The 21,533-nt window shown below is 32.8% G+C and overlaps 2 protein-coding genes across 4 annotated transcripts; both read left to right on the top strand.

Moving 5' to 3' along the window:
• Positions 1-236: 236 nt before the first annotated feature.
• LOC132266579 (uncharacterized) lies at positions 237-11,278 on the top strand. 2 transcript variants are annotated; one of them, XM_059767490.1, is made up of 25 exons: positions 237-530; positions 642-721; positions 812-882; positions 1,021-1,074; positions 3,174-3,247; positions 4,021-4,101; positions 4,218-4,297; positions 4,423-4,493; positions 4,614-4,667; positions 5,139-5,212; positions 6,155-6,235; positions 6,346-6,425; positions 6,551-6,621; positions 6,736-6,789; positions 7,223-7,296; positions 8,158-8,238; positions 8,352-8,431; positions 8,554-8,624; positions 8,720-8,773; positions 9,742-9,815; positions 10,171-10,251; positions 10,361-10,440; positions 10,566-10,636; positions 10,744-10,797; positions 11,029-11,278. In XM_059767490.1, exons 1-25 carry the CDS (start codon positions 379-381, stop codon positions 11,104-11,106), a joined length of 1,875 nt encoding a protein of 624 aa, XP_059623473.1. In that variant the 5' UTR covers positions 237-378; the 3' UTR covers positions 11,107-11,278. The 2 variants fall into 2 exon arrangements, with proteins under 2 accessions (XP_059623473.1, XP_059623474.1); XM_059767491.1 differs by lacking the exons at positions 237-530; positions 642-721; positions 812-882; positions 1,021-1,074; positions 3,174-3,247 and adding an exon at positions 1,592-1,822.
• A 1,621-nt stretch (positions 11,279-12,899) lies between these two features.
• Positions 12,900-21,533, top strand: LOC132266578 (26S proteasome non-ATPase regulatory subunit 4 homolog). Of its 2 annotated transcripts, none has more exons than XM_059767489.1 (11): positions 12,900-13,028; positions 13,126-13,239; positions 13,419-13,524; positions 14,539-14,653; positions 14,744-14,953; positions 15,043-15,355; positions 18,440-18,569; positions 19,580-19,683; positions 19,815-19,883; positions 21,071-21,151; positions 21,304-21,533. In XM_059767489.1, the coding sequence occupies exons 1-10, from the start codon at positions 13,017-13,019 to the stop codon at positions 21,116-21,118; spliced, it is 1,221 nt and encodes a 406-aa protein (XP_059623472.1). In that variant the 5' UTR covers positions 12,900-13,016; the 3' UTR covers positions 21,119-21,151; positions 21,304-21,533. The 2 variants fall into 2 exon arrangements, with proteins under 2 accessions (XP_059623472.1, XP_059623471.1); XM_059767488.1 differs by having other exon boundaries at positions 21,062-21,151.

The following is a 21,533-nucleotide window of genomic DNA, read 5'->3' as shown; positions in this document are numbered from 1 at the left end:
ATTGTTACATTAAGTCAATTACAAAATTAATTGGGAATTTTATATTTTTTATACTGAAATTAAAGTGTATATATAAATTATTATCATATTCTACCAAATAAATTAATAAAATAGAACCTTCATTAGACTTAACTATAATACACTTTCGTCAAATAACACCGTACATAACAGCACCACTAACGGTCAGAACACACTGCATACTTCTCCATCTTCAACAACTAGTTTTTTTTTTTTTTCCTGCAAGCCAAACACAAAGTCATATGTGGCCTCTGAAAATTCAAATCCTCCACCTATATATATACACCCACCATTCCATCTAAATGAAGCACTGCCAACAAAGAGATTCATACACATATACACACACAACATTATCGAAATATGGGTGCTTTTGTGATTCCTCGTGGCCTCCTCATTGTTCCTGTTCTTGTTCTTCTGTTTGTGCCTTATAACTCAGCAACAGAAGTGGTCACTATTGATGTTTACAAAGCTAAAGCTCTTCTCCATTTAGGATACACTTATATTGATGTCAGGTGAAAAGATTGGTTTTTCTTACATTTCATGTATTATATATATTTATTTATAATATTTGGGTTTTTTAATTCAAGGTTTTTCTGATTTTTGAAAAATGATTGAATTTGTAGGACTGAAGAAGAGTACAAGAATGGTCATGTAGATGTAAAGAAAATTCTGAACATCCCTTACATGTTCAACACTTCCGAAGGTGGTTTTAGAATCAACTCATATAATATAGCCATTTTTTGTATACATATTTCTAAGATTTTGATAAAATTGTTGGAATTTTGAGTTTCAGGTAGGGTGAAAAATCCAGATTTTGTGAAGCAAGTTTTAACAGCTTGTGGCAAATATGCTCGTCTTGTTGTGGTAATATATTTATACATATATATATATATATACACACACCCACACACACAAATAAATAAATAAAAGAGAAAAAAAGGCATACACATTTGATCTTGTATTTAAGTGGTGGTTTTTTTCCTTTATTTTTTATGCATGAAGGGTTGTCAAACTGGAGCGAGGTCCATTAATGCAACTACGGATCTTGTTAATGCTGTAAGTTTATCCTTCCTTTCTATTCACCTCTTACATTCAAATAGAATAAGAAATATATTTGTTCTTTTACATTTCTATTCTGATTTTTTTCATCAAAATTTTAATTTGAATGATGTATCTTGCAAGTCTATCAGTATATGAAAATTTTACTTAACCAAAATTAAAAGAAAATTGCAGTTTATGTAAAGTAACAATTTTTTAAAAGAAATAAAAAATTTCATTTATTTTACTTTTAACTACTAATGTAAAATTAAGTGCACAAAACACTCCTCTATTATATTGTATGGGCTTACTTTTTAAAATGCACTGTGTGAGATTCTAATTTTTTTTAAATGGAACAAATGTTTGTTTTTGGGTGACATGTGACATAAAAAATATATATTATTACATTTTTTCCTTTTGATATTTCAAAAATACCCTTTTATTATTATTTTTTTAATGTATTTTTATAATATTTAACCCCTCCCCCTCTTAACACACTCACACTCGCACTCGCGCGCGCGCTCGCTCGCTCTCGCTCTCTCTCTCTCTCTCTCCCCCTCCCTACTTTCCATCCTCCCACAACAGTGAACCCCTCCCCACACTCTCCCACAACACCGAACACTGCTGTCTCCTCGGCCATGGCTTTCTCAACATTTGCCCTCGTATACCAAACCACTTCAGAGACAAAAACCATCTCTTCATTCCCTACAAAACCAATACTTTCTGTTTCTTTCAAGGATTTCTACTTCTTGTTCTACAACCGAAGGTAATTCTCTTATTATTTTTTAATGGGTAATTATTTCTTTCTATTTTTTCCCTTTTAGTTTTTGTAATATTCATTCATAAAAATTCAATTTTCTGAATTTCTTAGTATCAAGTCTATGCCGCCCACAAATTTTTTTTCTCCCCTTTTTAAAAGATAAAAAGGAAAATCTTTTGTGTTTTTGCTTGGGAATTTCAACACTATCAATTTGAAAGGGAATTGTGTTCATGGGATTTGACAATTCATTGTAATTTGTTGCTAAGCATACATGGGTGGTGATGTTACTGATTTTTTTTCCCTCCCCGGAATGTTGAAGTGCAATTTAGATAATTAGAAAGTTATTTAAATTAATACACGGGCTTTAATTTGGGTATTTTGGATGTCCCATGGATATTTGATAGCTCCATTTTTTTTTGCATTCATTTGGATGTGTAGATGTAATGAATTAGGGCATGAGGTTTTATGTGAAGTTATCATTGCAGTTGATGGTATAGTATCATTTTCAGGACTTTGAGAAAATGACCCATTTCACCATCTTTAGGGATAACTGCAACCTTCTTTCTATAAGCATTATTCAAGACATTCGAAATTGTGAAGAAATTAACATGAAGTGTATGTGGGGTGCTCAAAATAAATCAATAAATCTTACGTTCTCTGCACAAATCTTTAAAAAGGTATTTATTTTCTTGTTAGGGGAGTGTACTTTCACTAGAAGCATTTCAAGTTGTTGCAAATTGACAGGTACCTCTTCAAGGTGTTTATGCTGGAGTCAGAAAGAGCAAGCCTTAAATATTTTAACAATAGTAAGAACTTGGAAATGTGAAAAGGAAAACAATCTCTAGAAAATCCAGATGAATACGGTTGGACTTGTTTTAATGAGATACTATAAAGGTTAGCCAGAAAACTCTGAAATTGATCGGTTGGGGATGCTAAATACCTGCCTACTGCATGGTGATTGAGTGAACTAAGGGCATATTAGTCATTTTACATTAGCATTGTAGTTTGATATTATTTTATTATATTTATATAAAGGCGTATTAGTCTTTTTAATGGATAACTAGACAAGTGACAGTTGACCTTATTTACACACTTTTAGAACTTGTGGGGTTTATTACCACACGGGTTTTCTGCACTATATCGATATTAGAGGGGTGTTTTGTGCACTTAACCCTAAATTTTACTTGCTGAGATCTGTTGGAAGGTATATCTTTGGATATATCACTAATTGATCCATTTCTAATTTTATTCCAATGGTAGACTATTTTATTAGTATGAAATTGCATAACCATATTCCTTTGGAGCTTCATTTATGTGTTGTGTGTGTAAATGAGTCATTGTTATTATGAAACTGCAGGGTTTCAAGCATGTGTTCAATATGGATGGGGGTTATGCTGCATGGGTGGAGAAAGGGTTCCCTGTGAAGAAGCCGTAAGTAGAAAATACTTTAATATTCCTAAAATGTCGATAACATAGTATTACCGACTAAGTAAAAACTGACATGTAGTGTTTATGAAATTTATTGAAAAAAAGTATTTATAAGACTTGTATCATTTTGTAGATTTGCACATAAATAGATGAATCGGATGGTCTGTTCCTCGACCTCAAATTAACCCCACATGGGTTCTTCAATTCTATCCCAACTAAAAATTTGGATAACTTTTCACGACTAAAATTCATTTTAATATACACATGTTCACTATTGACTAGTCTCCAAATCCTCAATATATATAGAGGAGGAGACAAGGTATATACAAATTTTCCATATTCTACCAATTAGGTATATAAAAAAGAACTATGTCATTGTCTAATGACCATATTCTTAAGTTTGATCCCTCCATAACTCCAAAGTTTAAATTTGCACAATCTTCAACCCATGGGTCTATTGATGAATAGAAAATCAAACGATGATCAAACAGTTGAATTTTTCATTCAATTAAAATAAATCAAATGTTTTTGGTGAAAATTTTTATTTTCTTTGTCCTTTAACCAAATTCCACGATTAACTTTTTCATTTAATGAAATTTGATATCCTCCACTTATATGTATACCCACCAATTCATCTAAATGGAGCACTGCCAACAAAGATACATGTAAGATATACACATACATTTATATATACAACAATATTGGAATATTGGTGCTTTTGTGATTCCTCGTAGGTTTCTTATCGTTCTTGTTCTCCTTCTATTTGTGTCTTATAGCTCAGGAACAGAAGTGGTCACTATTGATATTTACAAAGCTAAAGCTCTTCTCCATTCTGGATATGGTTATCTTGACATCAGGTGAAAGATTGGTCTCTCTTATAATTCATGTATTTTTTAACTTTTTTTTTTTATATATAATTTTTGGATTTTTTTATTTAAGGTTTTTCTGATTTTGGAAATGATTGAATTGATAGGATTGAAGACGTGTTCAAAAACGGCCATGTAGATGTAAAGAACATTCTAAATATCCCTTACTTGTTGTATACCCCTGAAGGTGATTTTAGAATCAACTCATATAATATAGCCATTTTCTTTTCTATTTTTAGTTTTTATATATATTTCTCAGATTTTGAGTAAATAACAATTGATCAAATTTTCTATTGGAATTTTGACTTTCAGGTTTTGTGAAAAATCCTGACTTTGTGAAGCAAGTTTCATTAGCTTATGGCAAAAATGCTCATTTCGTCGTGGTAATATATTTATACATATATATACTCACGAATAAATAAAGAAAAAATAGAAAAAAAAATGTATACGCATTTATCTTCTATTTGATTGGTGATTTTTTCCTGTTCTTTTTATGCGTGAAGGGTTGTGAAGTTGGATTGAGGTCTCCTAATGCAACTACCGATCTTGTTAATGCTGTAAGTTTATCCTTCTTTTCTCTGTACCTCTTACTTTAAAATAGAATAAGAATTTTTTTTGTGCTTTTACATTTCCATTTATATATATATATATATATATGTATTTTCCATCAATTTTTTTATTTGAATACCATCTTGTAAGTCTATCAGCAATACGAAAATTTTGCTTGGCCAAAATTAAAAGAAAATTGCATTTCACTGTAAAGTAACTTTGAAAACAATATGCATTTATGTGCTAATATTGGTTGGTTTTGTTTTATTCTTTCTTAACTCTGATTAATGCAAAGTAAATTTTACTCGCTAAGATTTTTTGGAAGATTTGTGTTTGGATATAGCACAAATTGATCCAATTCTAATTTTGTTACACTGGTAGACTATTTTATTAGTATGAAATTGTAAAACCATATTCCTTTGAAACTTCATTTATGTGGTGAGTGAGTAAAATGAATCATTGTTCTTATGAAACTGCAGGGTTTCAAGCATGTGTTTGATATGGCTGGGGGTTATGCTGCATGGGTGGAGAATGGGTTCCCTATGAAGAGACCGTAAGTGGAAAAAACACTTTAATACTTTTGGAATATCAATGACATGGTATCACTGACTGATTAAAAGTTGACACGTTGTGATAGGACGCACAAGTAAATGCATTTTTATTTTTGTGACAATATTTAATTGATTGAAAAAAATGCATTTGAAAGCTAACACGTAGATTAAAAGATGAAAGGCAGTGCTTATCAAAGTTATCGGGGAAAAAAAGGTATTTATAAGACTTATATCATTTTCTAGATTAGCACAAAAATGTATGAATCAGATGGTCTTCTTCGACTTCAACTGACCCCCCACATGGGTTCTTCAACCCCATCCCAACTAGATATTGTTATATCTTTTCACGAATAAAATTCATTTTATTATACACATGCTCATATAACCATGACATTGTACAATCTTCAACCCATGGGTCTATTGATGAATAAAAAGTCATATTATGATTGTTAACAACCTTTAATATATAAATTCTCTAACACACCCCATCACGTGTGGCCTTTTAGTTCAACACGTGTTTTTAATTTTATTTATCAAGGTTTGAATCAGGACCTTACCTGCTCTGATATCATGTTAACAACCATCTACTCGAAAAACTTAAACTGTTAGACAAGTTGCAATTTTAATATCTAAATCCTCTTAACAATGATCAAAAGTTTCCATTCAATTAAAATAGATCAAATGTTCTAGATAAAAAAGAATTATTTTCTTTGTCCTTTCACCAAATTCCATAATTGAATTTTTCATTCAATGAAAGCTCAGATCCTCCGCTTATATATATATATATACCCACTAATTCATGTAAATGGAGCACTGCCAATAAAGATACGTATAAGATATATGCGTAACTTTATATATACAACAATATTGGAATATAGGTGCTTTTGCGATTCATCATGGGCTTCTTATTGTTTCCGTTCTTCTTCTTCTGTTGTGTCTTACAGCGCAGGAAAAGAAGTTGTCACTATTGATACTTACAAAGCTAAAAATTTTCTCCAAGCAATATATGGTTATCTTGATGTCAGGTGAAAGATTGGTCTCTCTTACAATTCATATATTTTTGTTTATTTTTATAATTTTTAGGATTTTAAAATTTAAGTTTTTTTCTGATTTTGCAAAATGATTGAATTGATAGGACTGAAGAAGAGTTCAAGAAGGGCCATGTAGATGTAAAGAACATTATAAATATCCCTTACATGTTCAATACCTCAGAAGGTGATTTTAGAATCAACAAATATAATATAGCCATTTTCTTCTATGTTTTTGGTTTTTAAATATATTTCTCAGAGTTTAATTAAATAATGATTGAATAAATTTTCTATTGGAATTTTGAATTTCAGGTATGGTGAAAAATCCTAACTTTGTGAAGCAGGTTTTATCAGCTTGCGGCAAATATGCTCATCTCGTTGTGGTAATATATTTGTACATATATATACTCAGAAATATATAAAGAAAAAATTGAAAGGCATACACATTTATCTTGTATTTGATTGGTGGTTTTTTCCTTTTCTTTTTATGCGTGAAGGGTTGTCAAACTGGATCCAGGTCTATGAATGCAAGTACTGATCTTTTTAAAGCTGTAAGTTTATCCATTTTTCTCCTTACCTCTTATATTCAAATAGAATAAGAAAACTAATTGTTCTTTTACATTTCTATTTAGATTTTTTTTATCATCAATTTTTTTTTTTATTTGAATACCATATTGTAAGTCTATCAGTAATATGAAAATATGCTTGACCAAAATTAAAAGAAAATTGCAGTTCACTGTAAAGTAGCTCTTTTTTTAATTTTAATTTTAATTTATATATATATATATATAAATTGTAAAGTAAATTTTACTTGCTAAGATTTGTTGGAAGGTTTGTCTTTGGACATAGTACTACTTGATCCATTTCTAATTTTGTTCCAATGGTAGGCTATTTTATTAGTATGAAATTGTAACACCATATTCCTTTGGAGCTTCATTAATGTGTTGGATGAGTAAATGAGTCATTGTTCTTGTGAAATTGCAGGGTTTCAAGCATTTGTTCAATATGGATGGGGGCTTTGCTGCATGGGTGAAGAATGGGTACCCTGTGATGAAGATGTAAGTGGGAAAAATACTTCAATGTTTCTTGAATATCTTTCTCGGATATCAATGACATGATATCATTGACCGATTAAAAGTAGACATGTAGTAATAGGACCTACTGAAGTAAATTCAAATTCACTTATGTGACAAGATATAATTGATTGATAAAATGCATTTAAAAGTTGACACGTAAATTGCAAAAAAATTTATTTATAAGACTAGTATTGTTTGGTAGATTGGTACATAAATGAATGAATCAAATGATTTCTTACTCAACCTCAGCTGAAAACTACATGGGTTATTCAATACTGTCCCAACTAGATATTGTGATAACTTTTCACGATTGAAATTCATTTTTATTATACACACACTCACAATTTAACGAATCTCTAAATCCTCAGTATATGTAGAGGAAACATTACTAGAAGGTGATAGGTATATACAAATTTACCATATTCCACCAAATAAGTAAATAAAAAACTGTGACATTGCCTGTTGACCATATTCTTAAGTTTGATCCCTATGTAACTCTAAAGTCATAATTTGTACAATCTTCAACCCATGGGTCTATTGATGAACAGAGAATCATACCATAATCAAACTGTTGAATTTTTCATTCAATTAAAATAGATCAGATGTTCTAGGTTCAAAATAATTTTTTTTCTTTTGTCCTTTCACCAAATTACACAGTTGAATTTTTCATTCAATAAAAACTCAGATCCTACCCACCAATTCATCTAAATAGTGCGCTGTCAACAAAGATACATATACAGATATACAGTTATATATAAAACAATATTGAAATATGGATGCTTCTGTGATTCCTTATAGGTTTCTTATTGTTCTTGTTCTTGTTCTTCTATTTGTGTCTTGTAGCTCAGGAACAGAAGTGGTCACTATTGATATTTACAGAGCTAAAGCTCTTCTCCATTCTGGATATGGTTATCTTGATATCAGGTGAAAGATTCGTCTCTCTTATAATTCATGTATTTTTGAAAAAAATTTAATTATAATTTTTGGGTTTTTTAATTGAAGGTTTTTCTAATGATGGAAATTGATTGAATTGATAGGACTGAAGATGAGTTGAAGAACGGCCATGTAGATGTGAAGAACATTCTAAATATCCCTTACTTGTTAAATACCCCTGAAGGTGATTTTAGAATCAACTCATATAATATAGCCATTTTCTATTCTACTTTTGTTTATATATATTTATCATACATTGATTAAATAATGATTGATCAAATTTTCTATTGGAATTTTGAGTTACAGGTTTTGTGAAAAATCCGGACTTTGTGAAGCAGGTTTTATCAGCTTACGACAAATATGCTCATTTCGTCGTGGTAAAATATTTATAAATAAAGAAAAATATTTAAAAGGTATACACATTTATCTTGTATTTAATTGGTGATTTTTCCTATTCTTTTTATGCATGAAGGGTTGTGAAATTGGAGTGAGGTCTCTTAATGCAACTACCGATCTTGTTAATGCTGTAAGTTTGTCCTTTTCTCTTTACCTCTTATATTCAAATAGAATAAGAAATCTATTTGTGCTTTTACATTTCTATTTAGATTTTTTTTTTCATCAATTTTTTTTTTGAATACCATCTTATAAGTTTATCAGTAATATGAAAATTTTGCTTTACCAAAATTAAAAGAAAATTGCAGTTCACTGTAAAGTAACTAGGGATGGCAACGGGGCGGGTTGGGGCAGGGAATGCCTTCCCCATCCCCACCCCAAAACCGTTTTTTAAACGGGTAGGGTTGAGGTGAGGCGGGGCGGGGACGGGTTTTGTAGAGTACTTTTGTAATGGTAATAATTCTTTTTTATCATGCTAATGGAAATAAAATTTAACTTCTCAATTGAAATTTTAGATTTAATATTATTGTAAGAACAATAAAATAATACATAAAAGTTCTAAAATAAGAATAATACAAAAGGATATTTAGTGATTGAAATAAAATCAATTAGAATTTGTTTAATATATACCTCCTATTATTAAATATAAAATAAAGTATAAACACAAAATTGTAATTTATTACTATAAATCGGGCGGGGTGGGGCGGGGTGACCTTTCCCCATCCCTGTCCCATAACCATGCGGGTTTTCAATCCTAATCCCGATACCCTCCCCAAAACCATTTAACCAGCCCCATAACCGTTCTAAACGAGGCGGGGCGGGGTATTTTGCTATCCCTAAAAGTAACTTCTAAAACAAAGATATATATATATTGGTTGATTTTGTTTTATTCTTTTTAAAACTCTGATCAAGGTAAAGTGAATTTTACATACTAAGATTTTTTGGAAGGTTTGTGTTTGGATAAAGTACAAATTGATCCATTTCTAATTTTGTTACAATGGTAGACTATTTTATTAGTACGAAATTGGAAAAATATTTTCCTTTGGAGCTTCATTTATGAGCTGAGTGATTAAATGAGTCATTGTTCTTATGAAACTGCAGGGTTTCAAGCATGTGTTCGATATGGCTGGGGGTTATGCTGCATGGGTGGAGAATGGGTTCCCTGCAAAGAGGCCGTAAGTGGGAAAAATATTTTAGTTTTTTTGGAATAGTAACGACATGATATCACTGACTGATTAAAACTAACACGTATTAATAAGACCCATTGAAAGAAATGCACTTTTACTTTTGTGACAAGATATAATGAGTTGATAAAATGCATTTAAAAGCTGACACGTAGATTAAAAGATGACACGTTATCGGAAAAAAGTATTTATAAAACTTGCATGATCATTTTGTAGATTAGCACAAGCTCTGTTACCATGTTAAAAACCATTTATTTATATATGCAACAATATCGGAATATGGGTGCCTTTGCAATTCCTCGTGGGCTTCTTATTGTTCCTGTTCTTCTTTGTTTATGTCTTACAGTTCAGGAAAAGAAGTGGTCACTATTGAAACTTACAAAGCTAAAAATTTTCTCCATGCAATATATGGTTATCTTGATGTCAGGTGAAAGATTGGTCTCTCCTACAATTCATGCATTTTATTTTTTTTTATATTATTTTTGGGATTTTTAATTTAAGGTTTTTCTAATTTTGAAAAATGATTGGATTGATAGGACTAACGAAGAGTTCAAGAACAGCCATGTAGATGTAAAGAACATTACAAATATCCCTTACAGGTTCAATACCACCGAAGGTGATTTTAGAATCAATTTGTATAATACAGCCATTTTCTTTTCTGTTTTTGGTTTTTAAACAAATTTCTCAGATTTTGATTAAATAATGACTCATCAAATTTTCTGTTGGAATTTTGAATTTCAGGTATGGTGAAAAATCCTGAATTTGTGAAGCAGGTTCTATCAACTTGGGGCAAATTTGCTCATATAGTTGTGGTAATATATTTATTCATACGTGTAAATAAAGAAGAATATAAAAAAGACGTACACATTTATGTTGTATCTAATTGGTGGTTTTTTTCCTTTTCTTTCTACGCGTGAAGGGTTGTCAAATTGGATTGAGGTCCGTTAATGCATCTTCTGAACTTGTTCATGCTGTAAGTTTATCTTTCTTTTCCATTGCCGCCTTACATTCAAAATAATACGAGAAATCTATTTGTATCTATTTTGATATTTTCCCCATCAATTTTAATTTTTTATTTTATTTTATTATTATTTTTTTTTACCATCTTGTAAATATATCGAAAGAAATTGTAAAACCATATTCCTTTGGAGCTTCTTATATGTGTTGAGTGAGTAAACGACTCATTGTTCTTATGACATTGCAGGGTTTCAAGCATGTGTTCAATATGGATGGGGGTTATGCTGCATGGGTGGAGGATGGTTTTCCTGTGAAGAAGCCATAATTGGAGCTTTAATCATATGATTTTTGTTACCTCAATAAGAGGCATGAAAAATAAAATTTGTATATTTCTATTTCAGAATAATTTTTCTTCACAATTCATGTATTTTGTATTGTATTATTGATTTTTTTCACCCCAAGGATTATACAATAAATTCATACCAAATTTATCTCAAGACGTGTGTTTTACTTTTTAACTTTTCCTTGTTTTACTCATCTTTCTTCGTCTGATTACGTGGCGAATGGTCTTTGTGCCGTGTAAAAGCATGGGTATTCTGTTATATGGGTCGACACAAACACGACATGATTATTATTCGTGTTAAAAAATCTTGATACGAACACGATATGATTATTAGATGGATAACACGATATGACACGTGTAACACGTTTACTAAATATATCAAGACTTGACACGATATGAAATGACACGACAATATACGTTGAGTCATTTTTGACACGAGTACGACACGTTTAACTAAGTGGGTTATTTTTTATACGCGGGTTATAAACGGTTGGCAGTTCAAATACGAATATACCAAGTTTAATTACTCTGTCAATTCGGGTCGACACGATTACGGCACGAACATGATTAAGCCAAACTTAAACCCACTTTATCTTGTGTCGTGTTTTAGTCGTTTTAGCATGTCGTGTCAAATATTGTTACCCCTATTATATATATATATATATATATATATATATATATATATATATAACAAAGTTGAGACTCGAGAAACAAGTTATACTTGCAAAAACGTCAACCTGAACTCGACTCGACTCATACTAGACTCATATAAATTTTAGTCAGATGCATTCAACTCTAGACGCTATATCACGATTTCTTTAATAAGATGCGTTCGACTTTTGGGTGCCATATCAAGACTTCTTCTGTGAATGTTTTGACTAGGTGTTACTTTCATGAGCAAGAGTTTTAATCAATTAGGTCTGCTGCATAAATTAAAAGAGGTGTTGCAGCCATAATGCTCCTCCACACCTGCTAGAAGGACATTGTGAAAGGAACTACTTATTTTTGAACACTTGTAACAAATAGAATCTATCCCCAATCTCTAATCTCCTAAGCCAATTAATTAAGAAAGCAAAATTAAATGCCACTATATGATTAAACACATCAATTCTGCAAATAAATAAATAAAAAATACACTACCTTAATATATAAAAGGTCTTTATGATATTTCTAATATGCGAAAAAAAAAAAAAACCTACATGAAGTTTGAAATATCTATGTCTAAAATCTCTCATTTCTTCATGAATGCATAATAATCAACGTCTTATATTAAAATCAACCAATTCAAACCGGGAAATCATAATCCAATAGTAAAAAATGTCAACTCAATCACTAAACTATAAACTAAAAACTAAAAATTCAACCTATGAATATGGATTAAGGCAACAATTATGTAAGGAAATTCTTATAAATAATAAATCATATTTGATTTAATTAAATGTTTATCAAAGTTTTCTTATGTGAATTTTCATAAATTTTAATGAGGGACGGACCCAATAAAATATATACATATATTTTTATATATACAATAAATAAAATTTCACAAAAATCATCAAATAAGGAAAACATAAATGGAACAAACAACTCTAATGTTGTCTGAATTTTATTTTATCGTGTAAAACAGAGTTATATTATATATATCCAAGGAATATTATTTAATGTATCTCCACTCCAAAACAAGAGAGGATTTAACTGTTCCAAGAGTAGCAAGAAAAAAGAAAAAAGAAAAAAGAAAAAAGGCGCAATATATATACACACACACATATATACATATATGTATAATATATACACACATAGCAAGCGTAAGTAAACACAAATTCGTTGTAAACTTGTTAGACAGGAGAAAGCCCCTTTCTGCAACTCAATTCTCTGGACCTTGCCAATCTGCCACTATGGTGCTCGAGGTCATCTTTACCCCTTAGCTCGCTCTCTCTCTTTCACAAATTTTGCCTATCTCACGAACTAGGGTTTCTGATCGATCCTCTTCTTTGTCTTTTTCAGGCGACAATGATCTGTATCGACAACTCCGAATGGATGCGAAACGGCGATTACTCGCCCACTAGGTTTCAAGCTCAATCTGACGCTGTTAACCTAATCTGCGGAGCCAAAACCCAGGTACCCAATTTTTTGCATCCACACACTCACTATAATATATATATATATATATATATATATATATATATTTGTATCAATGTGTTGCGAAAACTTTTTCCTGTTGTATTTTAGTTAATTGTATTTAGGGTTTGGATAATCTGATGCGGGTTGTTTGAAATGCTTTGAATGATTTGTTACAGTCTAATCCGGAGAATACGGTCGGAGTTTTGACAATGGCGGGCAAAGGGGTTCGCGTGTTGGTCACTCCTACCAGCGATCTTGGCAAGATCTTAGCTTGCATGCACGGTTAGCTTCTGTACTTGCCTTTATTCTTTAAATTGTTTATATTTAGTTACTAGAACATCGGGGAGTGCGTATATTAATTGAATTCGGAAAATTGAAGAGTTGTGCAAAAACAAATTATGTGCTTTTGGAGTTATGAAAATTGCATATATGGGTTTGGTTAATGATGGCATGTTCACCTTTTGTGGGAATGTTTTGTCTAGTCTGATTTATAGAGTAGATGTGTGTTGACAACCATTGGAATACTGAGTTGATAAGATGTTCAGTTGACTGAGGATGTGATTGTTAGATATCTGAATGCAAATTGCATGAAGCTTAGTTTGGTCTAGTTGGTGTCGATTTTGGACTTAAATAATTCTTTAAACTTAAGAATTGAGGAGTTTTGATTGAAAATAAAAATTCCCTAGACAAAATTATTGTACCACTCCACTTATAATATGTATGTGTGTGTATTCTTAAAATGAAATGATACAATTGTACCTAGAAAAGCACTTTCACACTATACAATTGTCCAAGCAAGTACTTCTACGTTGCATTTTTAGGGCTAATTACGTGATCTCATCATTGAAAAGTAAATGCTGTGTGAATAATTGAATATCATATCTCTTTTGACGGGGAAATTTTTTTTGAAAGAAACTTTATAATAATTGAAATATATGTATGGAGAATTAAAAAGAAAAGAAAATTACCAATCCTTTCAAGCCTATTTGGGTTTGATGTATATTTGTACTTCAACCCTTTGGATAGGGTTGTATCTTACTTGGCTAAGAAAAAAAATTTTTAAAAAGAATTTATTTGAGTGGGAAATATTCCCCCACTGGGGACCTAAAGTAGTTCTGCCCTTGATGATGCTGCTCTCCTTGAAATATTGGAACTTGGCAACAACATGCATCAGTGACCAGACTTATTTGTTTTCTCTTATGTCACTAATTTGTCTGTCAAATTATTATAATTTTTTTCACTGGCTGAATTTGTAGGTCACTGTATGATGTGCGAGGTTTCTTTTTCTTATTTCAGGTTTAGACATAGGTGGTGAGATGAATTTGGCAGCAGGTATCCAGGTAGCTCAATTGGCTCTCAAGCATCGTCAGAACAAAAAGCAGCAACAAAGGATTATTGTATTTGCCGGAAGGTGGTTATGCATACTCGCTCCTTATTTAGATTTTTTTTGCAATACTCCTTTATTCTTTTATCCTTATCATTTCACATTCTTTTCTTTCAGTCCTGTTAAGTACGACAAGAAAGTACTGGAGATGATTGGAAGAAAGTTGAAAAAGAACAGCGTAGCTCTTGATATTGTAGATTTTGGGGAAGAAGAGGATGGGAAACCTGAAAAGCTTGAGTCACTTCTTACTGCTGTAAACAACAACGACAGCAGTCACATTGTTCATGTTCCTTCTGGTCCAAGTGCTCTTTCTGACGTGCTTATAAGGTTCTGGTCATTCTTCATCTTTGTTTGCTCATGTTCTTTCAAATTTACTTTAGAGGTCTGAGTTATTTATTTCCTCTTTTCCATGTTAGTACTCCTATCTTTACCGGTGATGGGGAAGGTGGAAGTGGTTTTGCAGCAGCGGCTGCAGCAGCTGCAGCTGGTGGTCTATCTGGTTTTGAATTTGGTGTGGATCCTAACCTGGATCCTGAACTGGCTCTCGCTCTCCGAGTTTCAATGGAAGAGGAGAGGGCAAGGCAAGAAGCAGCTGCTAAGAAGGCTGCAGAGGAAGCTACAAAACAGGAAAAAGAAGAGGGACAGCAATCAACTTCACAGGATGCAGCAATGACTGAAAATGTCAGTACTGCAGTTTCTGAGGCTGAAAATAAAACAAATGATCTAATGGTTGGTGTCCTATTTGCTTTTAACTCTTTTATTGTCCCTTTCTAAAAGTGCCATGCTATAATAGTAAATATCCATCTATGTTATATGCACTCTTCTAAATGTCAAAAGTACTTGTCTTAATGCCATATGATATACATCCATCATGTTTGGATGGTTACATGACTAACGTGGCTGGCTATATAGTTATATATAAAAAATATCTCATTATTCCCCTTTTACATGGTTTCTTCAAACTGAGTGAAATGCCATGAATGCTCTATGTTTCCTAGAAATTGTTTTACTCTATAACGAATAATGTTTAAGAATCTGAATTATTTGTCCATGTATCCTTGTCCTTGGTTTTTGGTAATGAGATAATTCTGATGCTTAGATAAATACCAATACCGGTACATTCGTTTAAGTCCATGTAACATAAACACTCATGTAGCACATCTCAATTGCTTACATATTTAGAAGTCTTGAATTTGCATTTTCTTTATCATTAAACTACCAATCATCCCATTTAATTCACTCCATACTCAGGCTCATGTTTGTACAAGCTACATAGGAGATGCTACGAGTTGATATAACTAGGAAAAGTGGAAGTTTCATTGACAATGTGCTCTTACAATTTCTTCCTTTATTGTGACCCACAACCAATATAAGTTTTTAGAAGAAAGGCATTCCTAAAACTTTGTCATCTCATGCTTATTCAATTGTAAACTGAATACTAAGATATAGATCCGTAATTTTTCATACTATCGTGCGTCACTCAGACTTCAGAACCCCTTAGCTTGTCGTAATTGGTTTTAGCATATGAATATTAGCGTATAGCTGTATATTGTAGAAAATGATATCCGGGTATAGTTTGGTCCGGTCCTTTTAGCTTTTTCTTGGACAGGCATACTTCATTTTAAGATGGGTAGATCTTTGGATAGAACTCTCTTTCTCTCTCTTATGTATATATAAATATGTGTATGTATATATATTTTGATAAATAGGATGGACCTCTATATTATGGTTGCTTTTAGCTCATATTGATAGTTACCCCAGGTAGACGGCACAACAAGCTGAGCTTCTGAAGTGGCATGCTATTATTGATGCGGATGACGGTGCTAGCAATTCATATGCTTTACAGATCTAAACATTCAATTTTTAATCCTTATTGGAGCTATTATTTATTATGTTTGTCAAGGAACTTTCTATCATAGATTGCTAGACTAAGAAGCACGGATATGGACACGGATACGGCGACATGGAAGATCGTAAACGATTAAGACACGGACATGGCGACTAATAAATATATATGATCATATATGTTAAGATTAATATTATTTTTCATCCACCTAACAATGAAAATTTCACAAGTCATAATATTTAACAAGCTATAAGAATAAGTAGTTTATCATTTAAGGAAATGCACAATTGAATCCACTCCACAACACCAATAGTAATTGTTTTTTAAACCAAAATTTTTAAATATTTTATGTTATGACTGCTATATTATTTAAAATATTTAAAGAAAGCATATTTACACTTTTAACTCATCTTTCTTTTTAAAACTAAAACACCCTAACAATACGATATGTGTGTCTGGCATGTCCGTGTGTCCGCAGCGTGTCTTGACAATAAAAAAAAAAATTTCCAGACATGTCTTTTGGCATGTCTGACAAGGATTCTTTGACCTTTAGGTGTGTCTGTGCTTCCTAGCTGCTAGAGAGGTTGATATGGTTTAGCTAATAATGGGATAGACTGAAGAGAGTGAACTAAAAATGAAGTTTAGGAGGCTAACAAAACTGGAAAAAACCAATTGAGATCAGTTATCTGTAGTGTCTGGATTGAAGGTTAGAGAAAAGATTCAAATCCTTGTACTCTCGGGCTTGTGTAAACACAAGGAGAGGTGACTGATGGATGGTTGGCGTTGGAGTGTAACTTGTCTGGCTTGGGTTGGTTGGGGGTAAGCCCAGGCTTAAATGAGCATTACAGCATACGTCCAAGCCCAATTAAACTCAACCTTCAGCCCAATTAACCCTAAACAGAGATCAGCCTGACTGCAAATTTATGAGATTAGATTCCCCCCCCGCCCTCCCTCCGCCCCAAAATAAATCAACAGAAGTAGAACAATCAACTCCGAACAATTTTTTCCACGTATCAGGAAATTTTAGAGAAAAAATTGGAATCACTAGCTCAAACGATAATACAGAAAGCACATTGCTTACTTATCAAAAAAAAAAACAGAAAGCACATTGCTGATCCTCCATCATTTTTAGAATCATCATCATCCTTGTCTTAATCCCATAAAATGATGTCAGCCACATCCATTCTCTTTTTCAATTCTTTTCTATTACAAGTCATCTCACCTGTACTATTTAAAATAATTTCTAATAACTTCATCCCACGATAATTTTGATTGTCCTCTTTGTCTCTTACTTTTATACAAAGCATTATATGGATAAGAAAATTGATACAACTTGAATTTTTAAACAACTATAATTGTATTCGTGTGTTGTTGTTTACTTTTCGGTAAGTGTTGTTGTTGTTTGCGTGTGTGTGTGAGTGGTGGGTGGGAGTTGGTTCTGCCCAAGTTGGGTTGACTAAGACCTTCTTCCAGGCGCAACCAAATTTGAAGGTCTGGTTGAGTTTCTCCAATGCCCAGCCCCAGCCATGGTAAAGAGAAACTGCCCAAGCCAAACCAGTATTCAGTTTGGGCTTGGGTTTTTCTGGTTGACGCATCCTACTTGCAATCATAACTACAGATTCAAATCCTTGTACAAATATTTCAAAGCCACATATGATTTTACTTCAATATGTCTCTTGCACCAAAAATGTGAACATTGCTAAGCTCAGACGTGTTTTTTTGTTTTTGGTTGGGTAAATTCAGGCGTTTATTTTTTTGTTGCATTGCTTGGTTTGTTTCTTCCTTTTTTACCCATCCAAAAACTGGTTGTTCTGTTTGGCACAAGATTTCGTTTAAAATTGTTCACACCTTTCATTTCCTTCTCTTATATGTTGTGGGGTGGTTGATCTATGTCCTTGCTTGTGGTTTTAATTATCGTTTGTTAGTACAATTAGTATTTACTTCATTTCACCTTGAATTGCTTACAGGATGATGAGAATGCTCTGCTACAGCAGGCCCTTGCCATGTCTATGGATGACCCTGCTGCTGCTGCTAGCGTTACTACGAGAGACACAGATATGTCGGAGGCAGCTGCAGATGATCAAGATTTAGCACTTGGTGAGTTCTTATTTTTGGTTAAGCCTTATTTCATTTATGTATACGGCTGTACATCCTGTCAAGCCTCTATGTCAAATCCGATTCAATCAGAGTTTATATACACTGCTCTTCTTCCTACTAGTCTCGTGTCTGTTGAGTGGTTCATTAATGTCCTTCCTGCACTGGTGCATGAAGTTTATATCACTATTGGTGTTTCAATATGGCTTAACTTTCACTTACCAAAAAAAAAATGGGGCTCAACTTTCAAGCATTTCTACTTGAACACTTATCTCTTTTCACATCTTGATGCATATCTATACTTTAGTGCTGCGGCCTTCAAAAGTAATATTTATTTTCTTGTACATTTCCATAATTTCAGACATATAATCTGGGCAAGCATGTGAGAGGTTGTCAAATGATAGATGGCTATGATTTATTATCTGGTTATGTTTTCGATTTAAGTTTTCTTTACGTAATTGCCTTATTTTCCAAATATCCGGTGCCAGTCCAACCAATTACTACAAACACAATCTTTGCTATTATTTGTTTGAACTAATATTTTCTATCAAAAATCCCCCCTTCCTCCTATACTTTTTTACATCATTTTTTAGTCTTTCATGACAGACAGTGAGGTCATTGTCTATACAGTTTTGAACTGTCTCTGACAGTTGGATGGTGTTTGGCTTGTTTTGAGATTGCAAACATTATTCAAATGTGTGATTAAGGACTTCCGTGTATTTGTTCGGTAACTTGTGGGGCACATTGTTACTTTTTCCCTCATCAGGGCACTGAAACTAATCATCTGCGACCTTAACTAACTCTGCTAAAAAAAATAGCCTGTGAAAAACCTGATTTTTCCCCCATTCCCGGATGGCCTCCACCAAGGTGAATTTCAGACGCTGAAACTTACTACTTATAGCCTTAAATTTAAAGGACTTAACCTATGTAGTATTTTCTGCATTAGTAATTAAACATTACTGATATCCTTGTTGGATTGTGCTGATATTTTTCCCTTCTTGTGGCACATGCAGCTCTTCAGTTGTCTGTGCAAGAAGGTACAAAAGATGAAGGAAGCCAGACAGATATGAGCAAGCTGTTGGCAGACCAGTCTTTTGTTTCATCTATCCTTGCTTCGGTATGTAAACTATACCTCCTCTTTCAACTTTATATATGATAGCCCCCCACCACACACACAAAAGGAACTTCCTAGAAAAAAAATGTGTTATGAGTGTTCATTTCATGATGCATTTGTTGTTGCTTTCACAGCTTCCAGGGGTTGATCCGAATGATCCTTCAGTCAAAGATTTACTCGCATCTATGCAGAGTCAGTCTGAGGTGAGTTCTTATATAGGTTTTGCTTTTCGAATTAAATGACATACTGATAATTTATTTTCCGTTATGATTGTTTTGCAAGTTAGTGAATATGCACTTTTTATGTGACGAGCGTAACAAGTGAGAGTTGAGAATGAGTAATGTCGGAAAGCAATATATGTGAATGAATGAATAAAATACTCTTCGGAAGTAGTATTAAAATTGGATTACGCTTATTTCTGAACAAATTAAGTGCTTTCCTTACTTTTACCCTTGAGTCTGTCAGTCTGTGGTTTAAGTTGAAAAACCAACCTTGGAGATTTTGTTAAATATAGCAGCTTCATCTTGCTACTTCAGCATTATCTGAACTACTTGTTGACAGCTACATAAATCACTTTTGGCCATTCCGTCTTCACCTGGGATTATTATGTATATTATGTGGACTTCTTATTTCTTCAAGTATATTTGTCTTAGTCATATGCCAAATTAAGATTCACCATTTTGTGTGTGTGTGTGTGTGTGTGTGTGTTGGGGGGGTGTGGTGGAGGAAATACTTCAGAGTGTAGTCCATTTTCACCTTTGGACCAAAGAAGAAAGAAGGAAAAAATCTCTCCATTCCATTATTGGTTTTGGATATTTATAGAATATAGTAAGGAGCATTTATGTCCTGAGAAAATTAGAGCCGCCAGTCAAAGTCTTAAAGTAGGTTACAATGAAGAGCACTTGGGTTTTACTTTGTGTCTGAAGTCCAAAAGCATGACTCCAAAACCCGCACAGGCAGGCAACATGGCTTTCTCAAACTCGGGTGTTTTTGGGATTCATTTATAGCTATTCATTTAGCCATTCTTCTAGATACGTGGATGAGTGCAACTGAGATTCTAGATTTTACAATTAACGAGTGGCTCTGAATTGGGTTGATTTAGGTTCCTCAGTTTCTGTTTGCACTCTCTCAACATTTTTATTTTTTTCAGTGACACTGCTTCACTTGCAATCTAAATCAATGATAGTTAGAGCAAGTTTGTTGGATTCCATAAGAAATGGAGTTAAAAGAGGGATATCAATCAATTGGCTTGTGTGGGCATCTTGGGAATTTGTCTAAAACAAATTTGAGAGCTATTATTATTTACACGAAAAGCTTAAATGAACATTTCTTGGTGAACTACTTTTATTTCATTGCACATTGATATATAATTTTTCCATAGTCCCAACAGGAGAAGAACGAGGAGGATAAGGAAAAAAATGAGGACGACAAAAAGTGATGATGCTGTGGATTTGATGTCCAATGTCGACAGGTGCAATTTCTGAATTTCCCGAACTTTTGTTGTCTGTAGGACACTTCAAAAACGCTTTCAACTTGACGCGCACATCTTTGCCAATCTTTTAATACTGCTCGGTCGATTTTCAAGCTTAGCTAATTTTGTATGGCAAAACTTCTGTCTTGCAGGACAGGTAGTTCTCCTTTGTGGTTGGAATGGTGGTTATTACATGCCTATGGAGGACTTTATAAATGACCGTTTGCATGGATAGGGCTTCAATTGAATTTTATTTCTGTACTGCTTCATTATAATGTGAACTTTCTTCCTTCTTTCTAATTAATTATATATATATATATAATTTTATTAAGGATCTTTCTAATTATATTATTTACTCAAATGAAAATTGATGTTTTTCATA

This window comes from Cornus florida, unplaced genomic scaffold (assembly GCF_030987335.1).
Source record: "Cornus florida cultivar Cherokee Brave unplaced genomic scaffold, ASM3098733v1 CherokeeBrave_3.0.0_Hap2_Chr07, whole genome shotgun sequence".
NCBI classification, from domain to species: domain Eukaryota; kingdom Viridiplantae; phylum Streptophyta; class Magnoliopsida; order Cornales; family Cornaceae; genus Cornus; species Cornus florida.
The sequence above is the reverse complement of the archived record's forward strand: the minus strand, read 5'-3'. Positions and strand labels throughout refer to the sequence as shown.